The 19,613-nt window shown below is 45.6% G+C and overlaps 1 protein-coding gene across 2 annotated transcripts in view; it reads right to left on the bottom strand.

Annotated features, from left to right (window-relative positions):
- PLXNA2 (plexin A2) overlaps positions 1-19,613 on the bottom strand; it is a 298,684-nt gene that overhangs the window by 257,827 nt on the left and 21,244 nt on the right. Inside the window, exon 2 of one of the 2 annotated variants that reach the window (XM_006834051.1) lies at positions 2,666-3,932. In XM_006834051.1, the coding sequence (XP_006834114.1) occupies positions 2,666-3,898 (1,233 nt within the window). In that variant the 5' untranslated portion in view covers positions 3,899-3,932. Of the gene's footprint in view, positions 1-2,665; positions 3,933-19,613 lie in introns of those variants that run through there. The other variant, XM_006834052.1, reaches the window with a different exon arrangement.

Here is a 19,613-nt window from a genome sequence, read left to right as displayed (position 1 = left end):
TACTATTATTTATATTAGTAATTATAGCTGCTGCTTATTGTTTTTTTATGGTGTGTCAAGTATTGTGAATTTTACATAAATATTCTATTTGATCATAATAATAACCATGGAAAGAGGGTACTATTATCTCCATTTTAAAGACAAAGCAATTATATCTCAGACAAGGTACATCATTCGCCTGATGTCAAACAGGTAGTAAGTGGTTGCGTTGTCGTTGTTAAGTGCCATCGAGTCAGTTCTGACTCATAACAACCCTATATAGTGTTTCCAAAGAGCTGCTGGTGGGTTTGAACTGTCAACCTTGCGGTTAGCAGTCCAGGGCTGATACTACAGTGCCACACAAGGACACCATCAAGTCAATTTTGACTCACAGCAACCCCATGTTCCAGAGTACAGTTGCCCCCAAGGGTTTTCTTGGCTATTATTCAAGGGTCATCTTTAAGGCACTGCTGAGTAGGTTCACATCATTAACTTCTCAGTTATCAGCCAGGCGCTTAACCACTGTGACACCAGGGTTCCGTAATAAGTGGTAGAACTGATTTTTAATCCAAGTCTGTCAGACTTCTATAAAGCCCATCCTCTTACTCTACAGCACAAATGATAGCATAACAGCAGCAGAGCCTAGGCATAATCTGTTTCCTCATTTCAAATAGAGGGGTTTTGCTCACAAGAGCAGGCAGCCTCAATTTAAGGAGCTCAGAAAGCAGCCATAAGGGCCCCTCCAGTCCCAGATTTTCCCACAAGCTGTAGATCCCGAGTCCACAGCTCTTTGCAGAGAAACCTACTTCAGTGGTTGTCACACTGCCTAACAGCTAGCTAATGATTGTACACCTAAAATGCCTGTCACTGTGCAAATCACTCCATGTTTTATTTGATTTAACTCTCCCATGAGGTAGACATTATCAGTCCCATTTCACAGACGAGACATCTGAAAGGTTGAGACATTAAGATACAAAGAAGATAGTCAATAAGACAAGTAGAATGGGAACCCTGAAACTCTTGTTGTTGTTGTTAGGTGCTATTGATTCAGTACCAACTCATAGTGACCCTATGCACAACAGAACAAAACACTGCCTGATCCTGGGCCAACTTCACAATTGTTGCCACACTTGAGTCCATTGATGCTGCCACTCTGCCAGTCCATCTTGCTGGGGGTTTTCCTCTTTGTCTCTGATCCTCCACCCTACCAAATATGATACCCCTCTCTAGCGACTGGTCCCTCCTGACAATATGTCCATTGCCACCTGTTTTTATATTGTTCTCCCACTAGATTGGAGTCCCGGTGTGGCGTTGTGGGTTAATGCACTGGACTGCAAAGTGGGTTTGATCCACAAGGTCTGCAGTTCAAGCTCACCAGCCGTTCCTCAGAATTCCTATACAGGGTTACTATGGGTTGGAACTGACTCAACGGCACTTAACAACAACAACAACCCTCTAGGCTGTGAGATCCATAAAAGTAGTGATGTGTCTTTTTATGTTTGCAACCCCAGTGCTCAGTATAGTGCCGGATACTAGGGAGAGCTACAATATCTGCTTATTAAGTGAAATGAGGAATGGGTTGATGAATGGATGATGGTGGGACGGAGGAAAGGTGGGTAGATAGATGGATCATTAATGGATAAGTGGATGGATAGACAGATGGCTGTACAAATGATTGATGGATGGTGGGTCAACGGATGGACAGATGGATAGATGGATGGATGGATGGACGGTGGTGTTCACTTAGGTTACAGCATCGTGACACTCTGACAGGACAGTGCTCTGCTCATTTCAACTCTCCTGTCCTCAGGTCTGGTTCCTGAGCTTCTCTTTGCTCTTTGTACAGATTTCTGATTCTTCTTCTCTAGTTTTCAATCTTGATTCTCTTCTCTCTCTTTTGATGTACATATCCAACCGCCTTCTCTACCCATGGTTGTGCACCACAGAGGTCCACAGGCCTGGCAAGGACAAGATCTGGTTCCCTTACCTCTGACTGATCTCTTCTTCCCATCTCCTCTTCTGATCCAGCAGCAATGACCCCCTTGCTGCTCCTCAGATACTTCAGACATGCTTTGAATTCTTTGCACTTGCTCTTACCTTTCTTAGTCCTTGCTCTAATGCCACTTTCTCCATGAATCAACTTCTTTACTCCTTCCAGGCTTTATTTCTTTCCATACTAATTGCCACATTTGACAAACTCTGTATTTTATGTCCTTATTTACCTGCCTCACTAGTATGTAACCTCCATGAAGACAAGAATCTTTGTATTGCTCACCGTTGAAACCTGCAATGCCCAGAATAGTGTCTTTTTGTCCCCGTGAACTTTTGAAGCCCCTTATACATATTTTTGAATGATTAAATAAAGCAATGAAATAAATTGGCAAGCGGGCCCCAAATGTCTGATATTCAGAATACTCTGTTCATTGGTTACCGTCTGGTAATATGAACTGGAAAACTTCCCTCACTTCAGGCCCTTGAAAAACTAAGTGGTGGCTCACTGAAGAAGTGGTATTTGAGCAAAGATTGAGAAAAGTAAGGAAGTGAACCCTGCAGGGATCTGGAGAAAGCAAGTGTAAAGAAATGGGAGGAGGAAGGGCTAAGAGTTCAGGGTGGGCAGAGAGGCGTCAGCAGAAAGTCTGAGCCTGGACCACAAACCGAGAGCAGAGCCTGGTGAGCATCTCCTTACCGCCTTGGTGCACTGGACGTCCTTCCCGAGCAGCCAGTTGAGCTCCAGATTGCCCTCGCCCTGGTAGCAGGACTGAAGACGCTCCTTGATCTGCAGGTTGATGGCCCGGATCGGGAAGGCACAAAGGGCCGAGTCATCGGGTGGGTGGTGATACTGCTTCTGCCCTTTGGAGAAGATGGCAAAAAGCACATCGTCCTGACTGCTGATGTTGAAAGCCTGGGCCATGGAATCCCCAGGCTTGGCGAGGTAAGCAGCCTGCAGGAGACGGTATTCCACGCCAGCCCGCGTGCAGCCAAAAGGCAGGGACACGTATGAGTGGAACTTAGGGTCATCCTTGCAGAGACGCACGATGCGTGAGGTGTAGAAGAGGTCTCCAGCAGAGTTGATGGCCACACCCTCTGGAGTCTCAGGTTGGACAGTGAGGAAGTAGACAAAGCCACCACTGGCAAAGCCGTAGATGTAGAAGATGTCAAAGTGGGATACCAGGGCCAGTGTGTCTGAGGGGATCTTGATCAGTGAGGAGACAAAATCACTATGTAGTTCGTAGTCGAGCATGGCCGAGGACTCAGGGTCACGGGGCAGCTTCCGGCTGGACAAGGTTGGGAAATAATCCTGCTTTCCATCCACAGCTGTGCCGATGAAGAGCTTACCATCCTCGCCCTCAGACCGCACAATCACCCCATACATGGTACCCGTCTTATTGACACTGGACAGGTAGTGCTCCTTCTTGTGGGATGGCTCCACCAGGATGAAGAGGTCATCCAGCCTCAGTAGCTTGCAGACTCCCTGGTAGAGGCTTCCACAGGCTAGCAGGCGGTTCTCAGAGTAGTCGATGATGAGCAGCTTGTTGACATTGTTGGTGAGGGTGAGCACTTCGCTGCAAGGCTGCACAATGAGAGGTGGGTAGCAAGACTTGTTGTCTTCCTCTGGCCCTGTTTTGTGAACCACCTGAACAGTCAGGTTGCCTGTCAGCTTGTATACCCGGTTGGTGGCTCCCACATACACAGCTCCCGTTCCCTGGTGGACAGTCAAGTGATTGAAGGTCCAATCACGGTTCTCAGAGTGGAAGGTGCTGAACTGAGGCATGCCAGCTGCCGGAGGGGCCAGCAGTACCCAGACCACTGAAAGCAAGACCACTGACCAGCTGTCAAGCTCGGGGGCCCGTGGCCAGGGCCTCCTCTGTTCCATTCTGAGTAGGGTGAGGATGAGGAGATAGATCCTCTGTATTCTCATCTAGTCCACCTTCTGGGCTGGCCCTCACATGGTTCTGGAAAACAAGGCAGATTGGTCAGATGGAAAACCAGTTCTAGGAGGAGTGACTAGAACTGCTTGACCCTGGGTCCCCATACTGACTAGGTCTGTGTATCTTTTCCTTCTGTATTTCAGTTTTTCTATTTTTAACATACTTGCTCCCTCATAGGGATGCTCAGGGAATCCTATTATCTATTTTGGTCTCCAGTCTTTATACTGCAAAATACTTTTTAACTTTACAAAGCATCTCTATTTCTGTTCTCTTAAGACATCATTTTTATCTCCCAGAGAGGTTAAAAGACGGTTTAAGTTCACCCAGCTATTTGAGCTTGGTGTTGGGACTGAAGCCAGTCTTTCCCATCCAATGCTCCTTTCTGGACGATCCCAGTGGAGTGGAAATCTCTCCTGTTTCTGAATAGCTTGTTAGGAAGGCTCTCCCCCAGGCACTCAGGGCCAACTACTCCCAGAGTCTGATATCTCAAATAGATTGCTTCTTATTTCAGACTCCCATCTCCTACAACTGCTGCATGCACCATCATCCATGGGGCAGGAGGGGGAGCTGGCAGGTGAACAACAGTGCTCCCCATTATCCCCCAACTCAGCCTCATCTTCTCCACACAGAACAATCTCTGATCTGCCACTGCTGAAACTTTTTCAGAAGGTGAAATAAGCTATGGTCAGTAGGACAGGGATCCCTATTTGTTCTCCTCAGGAGCCTGAAGAATCCTGGAGATGGGTAGATGATACCTCATCTCTCCTTGGGACAGGAGGCTGCCCAATCATAGACACCCCAGTGAGTCGGGCTGCAGACCCTGGGGAAACTGCTTCAACCTTTGCTTCTTTGAAGCAGAAGCAAGCAGGGAACCTGGCTCTTGATTACAGGGACAGGGGAGCTGAGCCCAGCGGCAGCCCTCTGAGTTAAGCATTTGGGAAAATGTGGGGAAGAGCAGAGGGAAGTGCGTTGAAGGTAAATCTCATTCTAGCCACTGCTTGGGTGTCCTGACTGTTTACTCAGCCTTGGGCCTCTGTCTGCCATGCCCAAAGTCTGTGTCCTTGCTTTTGCTCCTGACTGCGTCAGACTGCAAAGTCATTTGAACTGCAATGTCAGTGGTTCAAGCTCACCAGCTGCTCCTTGGAAACCCTATCCAGGGTTGCTATGGGTCGGAATCGACTCGACGGCACTTCACAACAAAAACATAGCCCTAAAGCTTTTCCAGTTCCAGGACATAGTCCTGTCTCTTTTCAGGATGTGAGGAAGTTGCCCAGAGAAGCAAGACAGGGCTCCTGCAGAGAAGTTCTACAAACTCCTGAGCAGGGAGGCAGAGCCTGTCCTTCACTATAATGGTGTGGTGGTGGTGGTTATGTGCCGTGGAGTTGGTTCTGACTCATAGCAACCCTGTACAGGGTTTCCGAGGCTGTAAATCTCTACGGAAGCAGAAAGCCTCATTTTTATCCCGTGGGACAGATGGTGGTTTCGAACTGCTGACCTTGCGGTTCGCAGCCCGATTCGTAACCACTGAGCTAATGGTATAGCTCCTGGCTTTACAGAGGAGCAGCAGTAGCCATAGAGCCATCTTTTCTCCAGCTGGACAGATTGTCCGACACTTTCCTCAGACAAGTCCAGACAGAACTCTAGGCGCTCCAGGCAGCAGGAATGGAAACGCCCAAGTGAGGTCTGGAGAATTTGCTCCAGGGCATTTCAGGAGAAACCACCCCCCCCAGCCCTCCAATTGGGCTGGACTGGGTTATAATCAGAACAGACACCACCTGGAGAGGCCCCACAGCTTCTTTCTTTAAAATTCTCCTCCCTCTTCAAGCCTGTGTTCTTGGTCTGACAGCTACAATGGTGCCAGGGCTAAATTCCACCTGACTCCCCTCCTCCACCAGGCTCCACCAGGCTGTTCTGGGGTGACTCATGAGGCCCCAGGCTTCCTTGGAAAGAGGAAGGCAGCAGCAGCATGAGGCTCAGACTGACCTCAGCCCCTATGACACTCCTCTTCCGGCCCCATGCACACACCAGCTGAGCTCCCAAAGACCCACTGAGCTTTCGAGCTTTCGGTTTGCAGAGTTTGAAGGATTTGAATGTCAGCAGTTATTTTTAGCTATGTCCTGAGGCCGGTAGCAGGACGTGAATTCCTCAAGAGGAGCTGTGGAAAGGAAATAACAGAATCTCCACATTCTTCTGCTGGACAGGGAACTGACGCTGGTAGAAGAGCTTCTTTGGCTAGAGGTGGGGACCAGTGTGTCCCACAGGGAGCTGTGAGGATGATGGTTTTAATGCTCACTACTCTGAACATGGAGTCCTGGTGTGGCGCTGTGAGTAAATGCGCCAGACTGCGAAGTCATTTGAACGAGAAGGTTGGCGGTTCAAACTCACCAGTAGCTCCTCAGAAACCCTATACAGGGTCTTCTCTCTCTATGGGTCGGAACCGACTTGACAGCACTCAACAACAACTCTGAACTTGGGGTTCTGCAGTTTATAAGGTGCTCCCTGAGATACAATCACATGGAGTTTGTGTACTGTGCTCTCCTGTCTTCCCCGCCCTGTACTTGCACATACGTGTTGAGCCCATGGATGGAGGATAACATGAAAAGACACAGCGTGAGGTTAACAACCATGTCAGTTTCCAGACCTGCAGCCTCCTAAGATACAATTTGAAGAGTGATTGCATTTTGCCGTAAGGCAGAATTAGGAAATACAATTTGGAATCTTTCACAAGTCTAGCCTCATTTTCCTTTCCGGTACAATAAGGATAATTACAGGACCTACCTCACAGGTCATGAGAATAAATAAAGTCATGGAAGTCTCTTAGCATGGTCGCGGTGCTCAGCGTGAGTGTTCAATTCATGTGAGTTCTTGTTGTTTTCACTGAAGACTCCCCACTTCATGATTCCTGCCAGAGCATGTCACTTCCTTATGCTTACTGCTTCCTTTCATAGGAATGAACATGGTAGGTAGACGTTGGATCCCTAGTCCTGCCTGACCCAGTGAAGGGGTTCAGTCTGGGGAGTATGTAGCAAGAGAAGGGAGACTGTCCAGGAAACAGATCCAAGGTGATTTCTGCTGTCATTTTTGTTGTTATGTGCCGTGGAGTCAATTCAGACTCATAGCGACCCTGCACAGGGTTTCTGAGGCTGTAAATCTTTACGGGAGCAGAACGCCTCATCTTTCTCCCGCGGAGCAGCTGGTAGTTTCAAACTGCTGACCTTGCGGTTCGCAGCCCAATTTGTAACCACTACGCTACAGTCATATCACTGCACAAATCCTAACACAGCCCCTCCACAAACCTACCGGGAAATGGCAGAAGTATCAAGTCCTTGAGAATTAGATGTTGTTAGGATTTGTATTCCCCTCAAAAGAGATATTCAGGTTCTAAGCCCTGGTACTTGTATATGTTACCTCATTTGGAAATCGGCTCTTTGCAAATGTAGTCAAATTAAGAGGAGGCTTCATTGGATTAGTTATTGTTAAATGCCGGTGAGTTGGTTCCAACTCATAGTGACCCTGTATAGGGTTTCTAAGGAACTGCTTGTGTGTTTGAACCACTGACTCTGAGGTTCAAACCAACTTTGTGGTCCAGAGTTTATCTTATAGTACCACAGCAGGATCAGTATGGTCCCTAAATCCATGGAGTTATGGGGCAAGATGAAGGGTGTGAGGTATTTGGTAACTCTGGATTCAAATTCTGCTGGTACTACTCATGAGTTCTGGGGTTTTAGGCTGGTCCAACATCCCCCCAAGCCTATTTCTTGAACTTAAAAGAAAGGGAGTTTGAATTAGCCCATCTGTAAGATTTCTTCTTTCAGATTGAATGATACCTTGAGACTTGATTCCTTCAGCTCTTGGAGTCTGTGATTCTGTAGCAGTTGGGTTCCCTTTATCCTACCTAGTGAAACCAGGCATTCTCAACAGACCACCACAGCTGGGCAGTTTTTCTCTCACCTCTCAATCAGTCTGGGGCACACTGTTCCTGGGGACCAGCCAAGTGAATTCACTCCATGAGGCTCAGGAATTACCCATCTGGGAGGAGCTGGCATGGCTGTTGGAGTCAAGAGGAGATATCATCTGCTACAAGGCAGGGGTTACAGGGGAGGCTCATACTACACCTTGGCAGTGTGGCTTTCCTAAGGACAACTGACTTCAATGACAAGTCGAGTCTGTCTTTCAATGGCAAGGTTGATGTTACCCAGAAGCTGCTCGACAGCCAGGCCCAGGTGGCAGGGATCAAGCCTTGTATCCAAGTTCATAATCAGGGAGGAATGGCACCCATCTTTGTGCTTCTGCTGTGTTAACTCGGAGGAAGCATTTAGCCACTTGGCAATGTGATTTCACCATCTGTAAATGGGTTTAGCATTAGTATCTACCCTTACAGGACTATTGGACAAATTCACGTACCTAAAGCACACTTAGATCAGTGCCTGGTCCATTTTAAGTGTTGCTGTTGTTGGGTACTACCAAGTCAGCTCTGACTCCTAGCAAATCGACCCTATGCACAATAGAATGAAGCACTGCCAGGTCTGGTGTCATAACTATTGTTATGTTGGGCCCCATTGTTACAGTCTTTGCATCAATCCATCCATTGTGTCCTCTGCATATTGAAGGTTGGAGTCTTCCTTCAGTTCTGATGCTAGGTTCTTCTCCTTACAGTCCAGCTTCTCAAATTATTTGCTCAGCATACAGATTGAATATGTAGGAGGAAATGATGTAACTGTTAGTACCACACTATTCCTGATTTCAAACCATGCAATATCCCCTTGTTCTGTTTCACTGGCTGCCTCTTGGCCCAGTGTACATGAGTAAGATTAACTGTGCTGGAATACCCATTCTTTGTGATGTTATCCATAGTTGGTTATGCTCCAAATGCCTTTGTATAGTCAAAAAACATAAACGTCATTCTAGTAGTCTCTGCTTTCAACCAACATCCATTTGACAGCAATGATCTCCCTTCTTTGAAGTCCTTCTGAATTCGACTTGAATTTCTGGCAGCTCCTTATTGATGTGTTGCTGCAAGCATTTTTGAATGATCTTCAGCAAAATTTTACTTGCCTATGGTTGGCAGTTGAATCTCACCAGCCATTCCCCAGAAACCCTTTACAGGGTCACTATGAGTTAGAACTGACTAGACAACACTTAACAACAACAAATGTATTAATGATGTTGTTGTTGTTGTTAGGTGCCATGGAGTCAGTACCGACTCATAGCGACCTTATGCACAGCAGAGCGAAACAGAGCCCGATCCTGGGCCAACCTCACTATCGTTGCCACGCTTGAGCCCATTGATGCCCCCACTTTGCCAATCCATCTCGTTGGGGGTCTTCCTCTTTTATCTCTGACCCTCCACCCTATCAAACATGACATCCTTCTCCAGTGACTGGTCCCTCCTGACAATATGTCCGAAGTATGATAGACGAAGTTTGGCCATCCTGGCCTCCAAGGAGCACTCTGGCTGTACTTCTTCCAACACAGATCTGTTGGTTCTTTTGGCAGCCCATAGCACTTTCAATATTCTCCTGTGCGATAATTTCCATATTCTGTTGGGTCACAGATTTCTTTGGAATGGGCACAAAAAATAAGTTTTCCAGGTGCCTGTCTTCCATATTTTTTGGCATAGACTAGTAAGTGCTTCCAGTGCTGCATCAGTTTGCTGAAACATTTCATTTTGTATTCCGTCAATACCTGGAGCCTTGCTTTTTGCTGATGCCTTCAATGCACCTTGGACTGCTTTCAGTACCATTAGTTCTTGTTCATTTGCTACCTCTTGAAATGGTTGAATGTCAACCAATTCTTTTTGGTAGAGTGGCTGTGTATTCCTTCTATCTTCAGGATACATTAGCCGTTATTTTTAGTAATTTATTTGTTGATATTTCCAGCTCCTCACCACTGGCTTGCTCTACTTTAGAATCTATGATGTGCCTTGAAATGGATTTTCCATCCTCAATTTGGTAGAAGACTCCTATTCTAATTTTCGGCTAATTTCAACCCCAGGAGTTCCTCTTACTAACAATGTCTATTTCTCCCTGTCACATCTTTATCTAGCTGGCAAAGAAAGTCACATTGTCACATACAAACTCAAGAGCTAACACTCACTCACCTAGTCTTTACTCTTCTACAGTTCCCTCTCTCCTGACCCATCTCACACCAGGACATGATGCTCTGGGATTCACCCTCTTAGAGCCTCCCTGACAGGACATCTTATCCTGAGCACTCTAGATGCCAATGAGAGGCCTTGCTTGCCTCACTGGGAAGCAAATACCACTGAATATTTTATTTAGAGAACCTGATGACACAGTTTCCCTGATCAGGATTGTCAAGGTAGGTGTTGGTGACAGCCAGTAGAGGCACCTAATACCTGCCTGATCAGCTGCTAGCTGCTACTGCTGCAAGCATGACTGGAAAAGCAGGGAGGAGGAACAATTAGACATTTCCAGTTCAGCTCTAGGAGGGTTCTCATTCTTCTCTCCCTACAGGCAGCCCTGCACTCTTGCCTTTTTCTGGTGATTTGCATACACAGGTCTTTATGCTTTCTCTCTCTCCTTCCCCCTTTTTGCAAAAGGAGCTGGCAGGAGGGAGTTAGAGTTATATATATATTTTTTTCCCAAATTGAGTCAAAGTTCATGTTAGTTGGTCTCACACGCTTGGACCCATCTGTAGCTCCACCATTACTATAATCTCCATTCCTAGCATCACTGATACCAGCACCATTATGGCTATGAGACTTTTCATACTAAAAATAATGAATGGTGCCTGTTACTACTACTGCGTATGTTAGGTGGCACATACCCAAGACCCAGAGGAGCCAGATGGTGATGGAGAAAAGGGAAGCATAGAGGTGAGGGCTGTGAAGTCAGGGAAGGAGTCACCTCAACCTCCTCCTTCTATTATACCTGAGCAAGCCTAGTCTCTCCCCAGCTCACCTTTCTAATTAGCAACACCATAGAAGCAGGAATTCAGGGTGAATGTTGAAGGTGATTTTAAGATTACTCAAACCCACGACTTTTTTAGATGAAGAAACGGAAAATGAACAAATTATGTAAGATGACTCAAAATAAGTCAGGTACATCCTACAACTGAAAGCCAGACCTGGGACTAGAAAGGCCCCTGTTTTTTCTAACACCCATGCTGCCTCAGTCGTAGGCAGAAAGGTCTTGGGTATTACTTACGTTCTGCTTCAAGGCTGCCTCGTTTATGGGAAAAAGTATCTTCTAATGATAGTGATTCTAAGGTGGGCAGAGTGGGCCTGGCTTGGGGTCTAGACAAGGAACTGGTACTTAGGGCAGACTCAAAAAGGTGAGGGGTTAAGGGGCAGATACCATGAAAGAGACACTGGCAGAATGGCTCCCTTCCACATCAAGGACAACTGCATGTTTTTGGTGGTGTTGTTGCTATTGTTGTTACGTGCCGTGGTGTCGGTTATAACTGCTAGCGACCCTGTAGGGTTTCTGCGGAGTGGCTGGTGGGTTTGAACCACAGACCTTGCAGTTAGTACAGTGCTTGTCCTACAGCATCACACCAAGACTCCCTCATTTATGTTGTTGTTGTTAAGTACTGTGGAGTCAGTTCCGACTCATAGTGACCCTCATTTATAGGTCAGATTTCATCTAAACCCAGAAGTTTGTATTTCTAGAGTTCAAACTGCAGCAGCAGTAACTGAAGTTAGGTATTAAGAAATGACTTCATATTTAGAGAGGACTGCTAGAATCCATTACCAAGAAAATTATGGAATTTTTCAGATAATGAATTTTCCTAAAAGTTGTTGATCAAAAATTCCAACTGGTTGCTGTGGGCCTGATTCCGAATGACAGCACCATAGGGTTTTCGTGGCTGGTTTTTCAGAAATAGATTACCAGGCCTTTCTTCCAAGGTGCTTCTGAGTACACTTGAGTCTCCAAACTTTCACTTAGCAGCCGAACGCTTAACTTTCAGTATCAGAGACTCCTAACAGTTGTTTAGATATAAATTTTCTTCTTGAATTTGTGATGTCTATGAATTAAAGTCCAGTTGGGTAAAAACATCTACATGTGAGAATCTGGGCCTCTAGCTCCTCCCCTGCGGGTGGAATGGCACTGAGGTACCTGTCTTTATGTCACTTGCCCAGTTGTACGTGCAAATGTTCCGAGCCGTCATTCTGTCTAACATTGACCTCAGAGGTAGTCTGAGCACGTTGGGCAGCACAAGGTGAGCAAAAGGGCGAATGCAAAGGCCCCAGTAATGCTGACAGCTGAAAGGCCTCAATTAGACTGTAAAGGAGTTATCTGGTATTTAAATAATTATTCAACTGAAGGAATAATCATGGGTTTGAGTTGATTTTCCCCCCACTGTCACCCTGATGGCTTCTATAATATTATTATTCAAAATGCCCATGATTCTTATTGAGAAGAGACCAAGGAAGAGAGGAGGGAGCTGAGAAGGGGTGAGGAGCAGGGAGGGGTTGGGGAGAGAGGCTCATTTAATCTCCATGAGACCTGGGCTGCAGGAGGTACGATTAGGATTAGTCTTTTTCTTATTTCAGTTGTCACTCAGGCACAAGCAGGGAGGATTGTTATTAGCGTATTTTATGCACGCAATTTAAAGGGAGAACGGGGAGGAGGAGGAGGGGAGAATTTCCTACTGAAAATAACAGGACCAAGGGAACAATTTAGATGTCACTGCTATACCAGCTGTGTTTGCTTCATTAATCAAATGTCATTTTCCCCCCAGACTCTGCTGTTACATGGAGCTAAGTGGCTCTGATAAGCAGTGGAAAGACTGAAGTTGTCAAGGATTTCATTTTACTTGGATCCACAATCAACACCCATGGAAGCAGCAATCAAGAAGTCAAGATTTGGGCAAATCTGCTACAAAAAACAACAACCTCTATTTAAAGTGTTAAAAAGCAAAGACGTCACCTTGAGGACTAAGGTGCGCCTGACCCAAGTCATAGTATTTTTAACAGCCTCCCATGCATCTGAAAGCTGGATAAGAAAGCCCAGGAAAGAACTGCTGCATTTGAATTATGGGGTTGGTGAAGAATATTGAATCTACCACCACGGACTGCCAGACGAATGAACAAATCTGTGTTGGACAAAGTACAGTCAGAATGCTTCTTAGAAGTGAGGTCAGCAAGACTTCATCTCATGTACTTTGGACATGTTATCAGGAGAGACCAGTCCCTAGAGAAGGACATCATGATTGTTAAAGTAAAGGGTCAATGAAAATTAGGAAGATCCCTAACCTAATGAGGTAGGTTAACAGCGGCTGCGACCTTGGTCTCAAAGAGCTATGATTTGGGAGGATGGAGAAGAACTGGGCAGTGTTTCCTTCTGGTGTACAGAGGGATGCTATGAGTTGGAATTGACTGGATAGCACCTAACTATCTCTTTCTTGCCCTGGAGCAGTGACGGAGAAGAAAGATGAGAGAGAGAGAGAGAGAGAGAGAAAGAGAGAGAAGGAAAACAGACCTTAGCACCTTAGCTTTAGTGCTGTTACTAGGGTTGGTGACAGCTAATGTGGCGACTTATACTGTCACACCCCCCATGGGACTCTTCCCATACTAGACTATACAGAATTCTTACTATTATCAATTTTAATGGTGATAAATATAGTTGCAAATTGTTTAAATGTAGTATTCCTTAAATTATACGGTTACGAATCGGGCTGTGAACCGCAAGGTCAGCAGTTCTAAACTACCAGGTGCTCTGCGGGAGAAAGATGAGGCATTCTGCTCCCATAAAGATTTACAGACTCAGAAATCCTGTACAGGGTTGCTATGGGTCGGAACCGACTTGACGGCACTTAACAACAACAACAAATTGGAGTCCTGGTTTGGCACTGTAGGATAAGCCCTGGGCAGCTAACTTCAAAGTCAGTGGTTCAATCCCACCATCCACTCCTCAGAAATCCTATACAGGGTCACCAAGAGTCAGGACCCACTTGATGGCATTAACAACAATAACAAAATTGTTCTGTGAAGTCTTTCTACATTGAGCTTTAATTTTATTAGTTACAACATTATTAGTAACTGAGTGGAAGCCTGCTTAATTTTACTTCTTCTTTTCCTTTAATTTCCACTTCATTCCCCACCCACCAAATTATTGGTTATTGCTTGTTGTTAAGTCCTGTCGAGTCAGTTCCGATTCATAAGCAACCGTGTATAGGATATCCGAGGAGCGGCTGGTAAGCTTGAACCACGGACCTTGTGGTTCAAACTTACTTTGCAGTTCAGCTCACTAATTCACAGTGCCATACCAGGACTCCAAGATTATTGCTATTGCGTCACAGATACTAACTACCACAATATTGTACTTAAAACACCAGAAAAATCGACAAAATCAGTAACGATGATATGAAAACATGGCTTGTAGCACAATGAGATGAACCCACAGGATTCGAAGCTTCACTGTAATTGGGTAATAGTGACAGCTCTGAGTAGAGCACATTAGGCTGAAAACAGGAAATCAGCATAGATTTTTAGTTTTGTGGCTACATCAATAAGTATAAACAGAGCTTATGAAAGATGTGTCTGTTGTTATAACTACAAGAATATTTGTACAGAAAGAACAAATTTCTTCTGAAACACTGCATACAAATGATATAAACAGTCATTTTGGTGTCACCCCCCCAACATCATCACCAGGTGTGGTCTGCACCCCATTTGTGTTTGGGTGACATCACTGCTCTACATGCAAGTCCCATTGGCCCTTCCCTGAGATGGTCAACTAGGTGACTGTGTGTCAGGACAGCTCTTGGTGACAATTTCTTCCTAGTCACCCTCTACAACTATGAAAAGGTGGATCCCCTACTTGTCTTAGATTCAGTCTTTTCACAGGTGGGATAAACCAGGTCCAATCACCAACAATTAAGGAATGGTGGTGGTGTGCCGACGAGTCAGTTCCAACTCACAGTTGACACTGTATAGGGTTTCTCAGGCTGAAAATTTTTACGGGAGCAGAAAGCCTCATCTTTCTCCTGAGGAGTGACTGGTACATTCGAACTTCTTAACTTGTGGATAGCAGTCCAACATATAACCCACTATGCTACCAGCACTCCTTAAGCAAGGAGTAGGAGAAGGAAATGTTAGGAAGTTCCAATAATCCTGATCAGCAACAAGCTAAGACTCCAACTTTAAGAGTGGCCAGAGCTGCCTGTAGGTTGGTGGAGTCCCATGCATCTGCAGGAGACTGGTGAGTTGTCTGCCTGTCAGATGGCAAGGGTGGGCAGAGACAGGGTGACAGGGTACAGTCAGAGGTGGCTAGGTCCCAGCAAGAAGGGTAGAATGCCAGGGAGGAATAGTATACTTAACTTCTGGGTTTGGGAATGGTTCATCAAAAGAAAAGATACGTCCAGTCCAGGTGTGTACTTGCATGCATGCATGCGTGTGTGTGTGTGTGTGTGTGTGTGTGTATACACACCTGTACCCACGCAGGTTTTTAGGGAAGCAGTAGACAAAAGGAATCACAAGGGCCAAACAGCTTAGAGAGATGTAGGTCTCTGCACATTGCTCTGAGGCAGCTTCCTCAGGAGGGGCATTAGAATGAGGATCTGCTGACCACCATTCACCTCTCCTCGTGCTTTCCCTCTTGCCTCTCCTCCCTCTCCTCTTCCTTTGCTCCAGTCCAGAAGAGTGAAAGTACCACTTTGCAAATCACAGAAAACACAACAGGAGATCTTCTGACTCCCAGAGCATGGTCTCCCTGCATTCCCACCGGCTCCTCCTCAGCCCTGTCCGGAGACCTCTGCTGTTCACGCCAGGGAGGGTTTTCTGTTGTTTTTCTTCCCAGGTCTCCCAGTGGGCTCTGACCAAGCCCTGGAAACGGCACCAGCTCTCCCAGGGCCTTAGCAAAACATGCACTGTTTGTTCTCTTCTCTCATAGGCTATAAAAGTTTGGAGTTGTCTCCCTGAATTATGAAGGGTTGCAAAGACATGCACTCATTTGAGAGGTTGGCGGGGGCGGTGGGGAGAGGGGTCTGTTCCTTTCTGGGGCACTGGCTGGGCTGGCTTTGCAAAGTCAAAACAAGATTCATTACCCTGGGGCCAGGAGCAGGGAGATACACCGCCTGACCCTGCAGACCTGCCCCATATGTCATGGTCCTGTCAAAAATCTCCCAGAATTCCCTTTATTATCTAAAGGTCGCCACCCGGGCAGAGCTGAGAGCTGCATGGTATAAACTAAACTACAAGAGCAATCAATTTCAAGCAGCTGCCTTCCCCACTACCCTTAGCCCCTGCCCCTCTTCCTTTAACTCTGCCTGCTTCAACCCCTTTGGGGGAGGATGAGGGGGGAGAGTCTCCTTGCTATGGCCGCCTCACCCGAGGGTCAGCAAATTTCTGCAAATAAAAGCAGGACCATGAAATTATGAGAAGCCAGTCTTGGAAGCATGCCTGTCCTCCTGGCACTAAAGGGGAGGCTGTAAAAGGTCACACCATCTCTCCCCTGACTCTAAGCAGGACCCCATTTAAGTCATCTTGGTAGGGAGAAGACATTCTGGTAGGTATTATGAGATTAAAGGTCTGGAGACAGAATTCTTAGACTACTTTCAAAGACAGGAAAAGGAACAAAAGTGGGGATATGGCTTGGCTAAGTCAAAGCAAAGTTCACGTTAGGGGCTTTCAATCTTCAGAGCCAACAAGTAGTTACCATTTTTATGATTTACCAAGTATAGGCTTTTTATGAGTTGGAATTGAAGGTGGCAGCGGCTGACAACGTGCCAAATGCTTTATATATGCTACTGATAATTTTGTGATTATCTTGCAAGGCGGGTATTGTCCCCACTTCACATATGAAGAAACTGAGTCTCAGGAAGGTTGGATAAGTTGCCTAATATCATTCAACTGGTATGGTGCTGCAGGACTTCTAACCACTGATGGATGTGTCAAACCTACCAGCCACTCCTTGGAAACCCTATACAGGGAGGCTCTTGAGTCTGAACCGACTAGACAACTTACCAACGACAACAATTCACCCAGAAAGCAGAACATTCTGATGACCATGCTTTCCCCACTGCTCCAAAGTTCCTAGATTTTCATAATTTATTCTTTAGCATATCTGGGAAAACTCACAGGAGTATTAAGTCAGACATGGTGAGAACTTTATTTACAAAGTCAAAACTTGTACTTTACGGTCACAGTTACTTCTTTCTAGAGCTGATCCTCTATTCTGGAATGTTCCAGAACTGGGGGTGAAGGACAGCACAGTGTTGTCACCTGGCTATCTATCAGTTCCAAGGTTGGAATCTTGGTTCTGTGGCAAGAGGTTTGCTAACTGGCAGTTACTTTTTTTTAAGCTTTTATTGTGAATTGAATGATAGTTTACATGGGAGGACATCTTTTTTGTACTCATTCTATTGTATTTTGTTTCACTTCAATGATTACAATTCTCTCCATGCATTATCATTTAACTATACTTGCTTCTATTCCCTCTGTTTTTTTGTGTGTGTTTTTTGATGTACACAAAAAATACTCAGAAGTATATAATCCTTTAAACAACCAAAGGACGCATTCTCCAAGCCTGGCAGTTACTTTTTGGGGCAAATCCAAATGATTTTTGCAAGTAGCCTGGGAGTTCCTTCTGCCGTCCATCTCTAACCATCCTTACTATAGAAGGAAGAGCCAGGGGGCACTGTGAGGTTGCACTTGGGCAGAAGAACAGGACACAGGGTTAACAAGTGCCCCCCTAAGTCCTTAAACACATTATGTAACTCTGAGTAAGTGGCATGTGCTGCTGCCATCAAGCAGATTTGAACTCAAATTGACCCTATAGAACAGAGCTGTTTTTATTGTTAAGTTTTAATTTAATATGTTGTTAAGGTTTTAATTCATAGTGAACCTATATAGGGTTTCCGAGGAGCGACTGATGAGTCTGAACTGCTGACTTTACTATTCAAACCAGCCTTTTGGTCCAGTAATTATCCTATAGCACCACACTAGGAAGGAGCTCTGGTAGCGTAGTGGTTACAAATTGGGCTGCTAATCTCACGGTCAGCAGTTTGAAACTACCAGCTGTTCCGTGAAAGAAAGATGAGGTTTTCTGCTCCTGTAAAGATTTACAGCCTTGGAAACCCTATAAAGCGTACCCACACTATGAGTCAGAACCGACTCCACAGCACATAGCAACAACAACAACAACCACACCAATACTCCATAGGACAGACTAGAACTGCACAATAAAGTTTCCCAAGGCTGTAAATCTTTGTGGAAGCAGACTGCCTCATCTTTCTCCCTCAGAGTGACTGAAGGGCTCGAACCACTGACCTTTCAGTTAGCAGTTGAATTCTTTAACCACTGTGCCACCAGGGTTCTTAAACATACTGCTTTTAAAGAATAATGACACAGCGCCAATTCACAGGGATGGGAGAATAAAGGAGAGAAAAAAAGGGGGGAGCGGACAAAACAGAACACTTGGCATTTATTACAACTCTCCATGAACTGGTCCTCAAACCCTACTCATTTTCCTCTGAAGCAGTCTACATCTTTTTCTCTTGAAGAAAGTATTAATGTTCCCCTGGAGTTCAGTTTTAATTCATAGTGACCCTGTATAGGGCATTTCCTGGTTTGAGAGCATTTCCTGGTTTCTCTTGCAGAGCCTTCTTCCTTTTCTCTCTACCCTAGTGACCAAGCAGGGTAGCTGAAATACCCTAAAGACAAGGAGCGTGCCGGATCCCTGCGGCTTCATCACTACATCAGGGGCAGTGGCTTTTAGTGCAAGATCAAAGTACATTTTTTAATACGTCCCATTTCCAGAAACCAGGGTTCCTCAACTTTCAAAAGGATGGAGGTCTTATCACCAGGACAACAGTGTTGCCTCCCTGAAAATGCTCCAGCTAAATCACCATGCAAGCATTCGGTGGAGAAGGTTGCTGGTGGAAGCTACTGGCAGTTAAGATTTAGCCTTGAATGTCCTTAAAGTGTGCCTGCTATAGCTTTATTTCTTTTGCTCAGACTCCTTGTTCAACTGCCAGGCATGTGGCCAAGTATAGTATTGGCATATGGAAACCTTCCATGGCTCCCTGCTGTCACCCAGGTAAAGTCACAAATGGTGTCCACCCACGTTCGAGTCCTCCATGTGCTGGCTTGGCTATGCTCTGGCTTCACATCCAGCTCTCCCAGAGGGACTTTGCTCCCAACAAATTTGTTTGCTTGTTGAGTCTCCAAAACAGCTTGCATGGTTACACCTTGGTAGTCCTCTCTCCTTAGAATGCCTGGCTCTGCTCTTGCCGTTGTCTATCCAATCCCTACCCATCCTTCCTAGCCTCCTAATGAGATCTGTCCACCTTGGGTGACCCTGCTGTTATTTAATATACTGGTATATCTACTAGTATCACAGTAACATGCAAGCCACCATAGTACTACAACTGACAGATGGGTGGTGATTGTCCTAAAAATGGGGTTTGAACTAACATACTTGGCTCAGAAATTTGTCACGAGTAAGTTCTACTGGAGGTAAGGAATTCGTAAGAGGGATGAGCCACATGGGAAGAATCCTGGTTGTTTTTCTTGAGTCAGCTGGGTGAAAAGTAAACGTCATTGCCTAGTTGAGCATAGAGAGAAATGTAGATACTCTATTTGAAAAAAAAACGCACAATCCAGACAGGGCTCACGTGGTATAATCTTAGGCAGAGGACTACAAATACTTGTGATTTGTGATATCAAATATTGTTGTTGTTAGGTGCCATCGAGTCGGTATCAAATCATAGCGACCTTATGCACAGCAGAATGAAACA

Source organism: Chrysochloris asiatica, unplaced genomic scaffold, assembly GCF_000296735.1.
Source record: "Chrysochloris asiatica unplaced genomic scaffold, ChrAsi1.0 scaffold00009, whole genome shotgun sequence".
In the NCBI taxonomy this organism is placed as follows: Eukaryota; Metazoa; Chordata; class Mammalia; order Afrosoricida; family Chrysochloridae; genus Chrysochloris; species Chrysochloris asiatica.
Note: the sequence above shows the minus strand (reverse complement) of the source record. Positions and strands in the feature narration are given on the sequence as shown.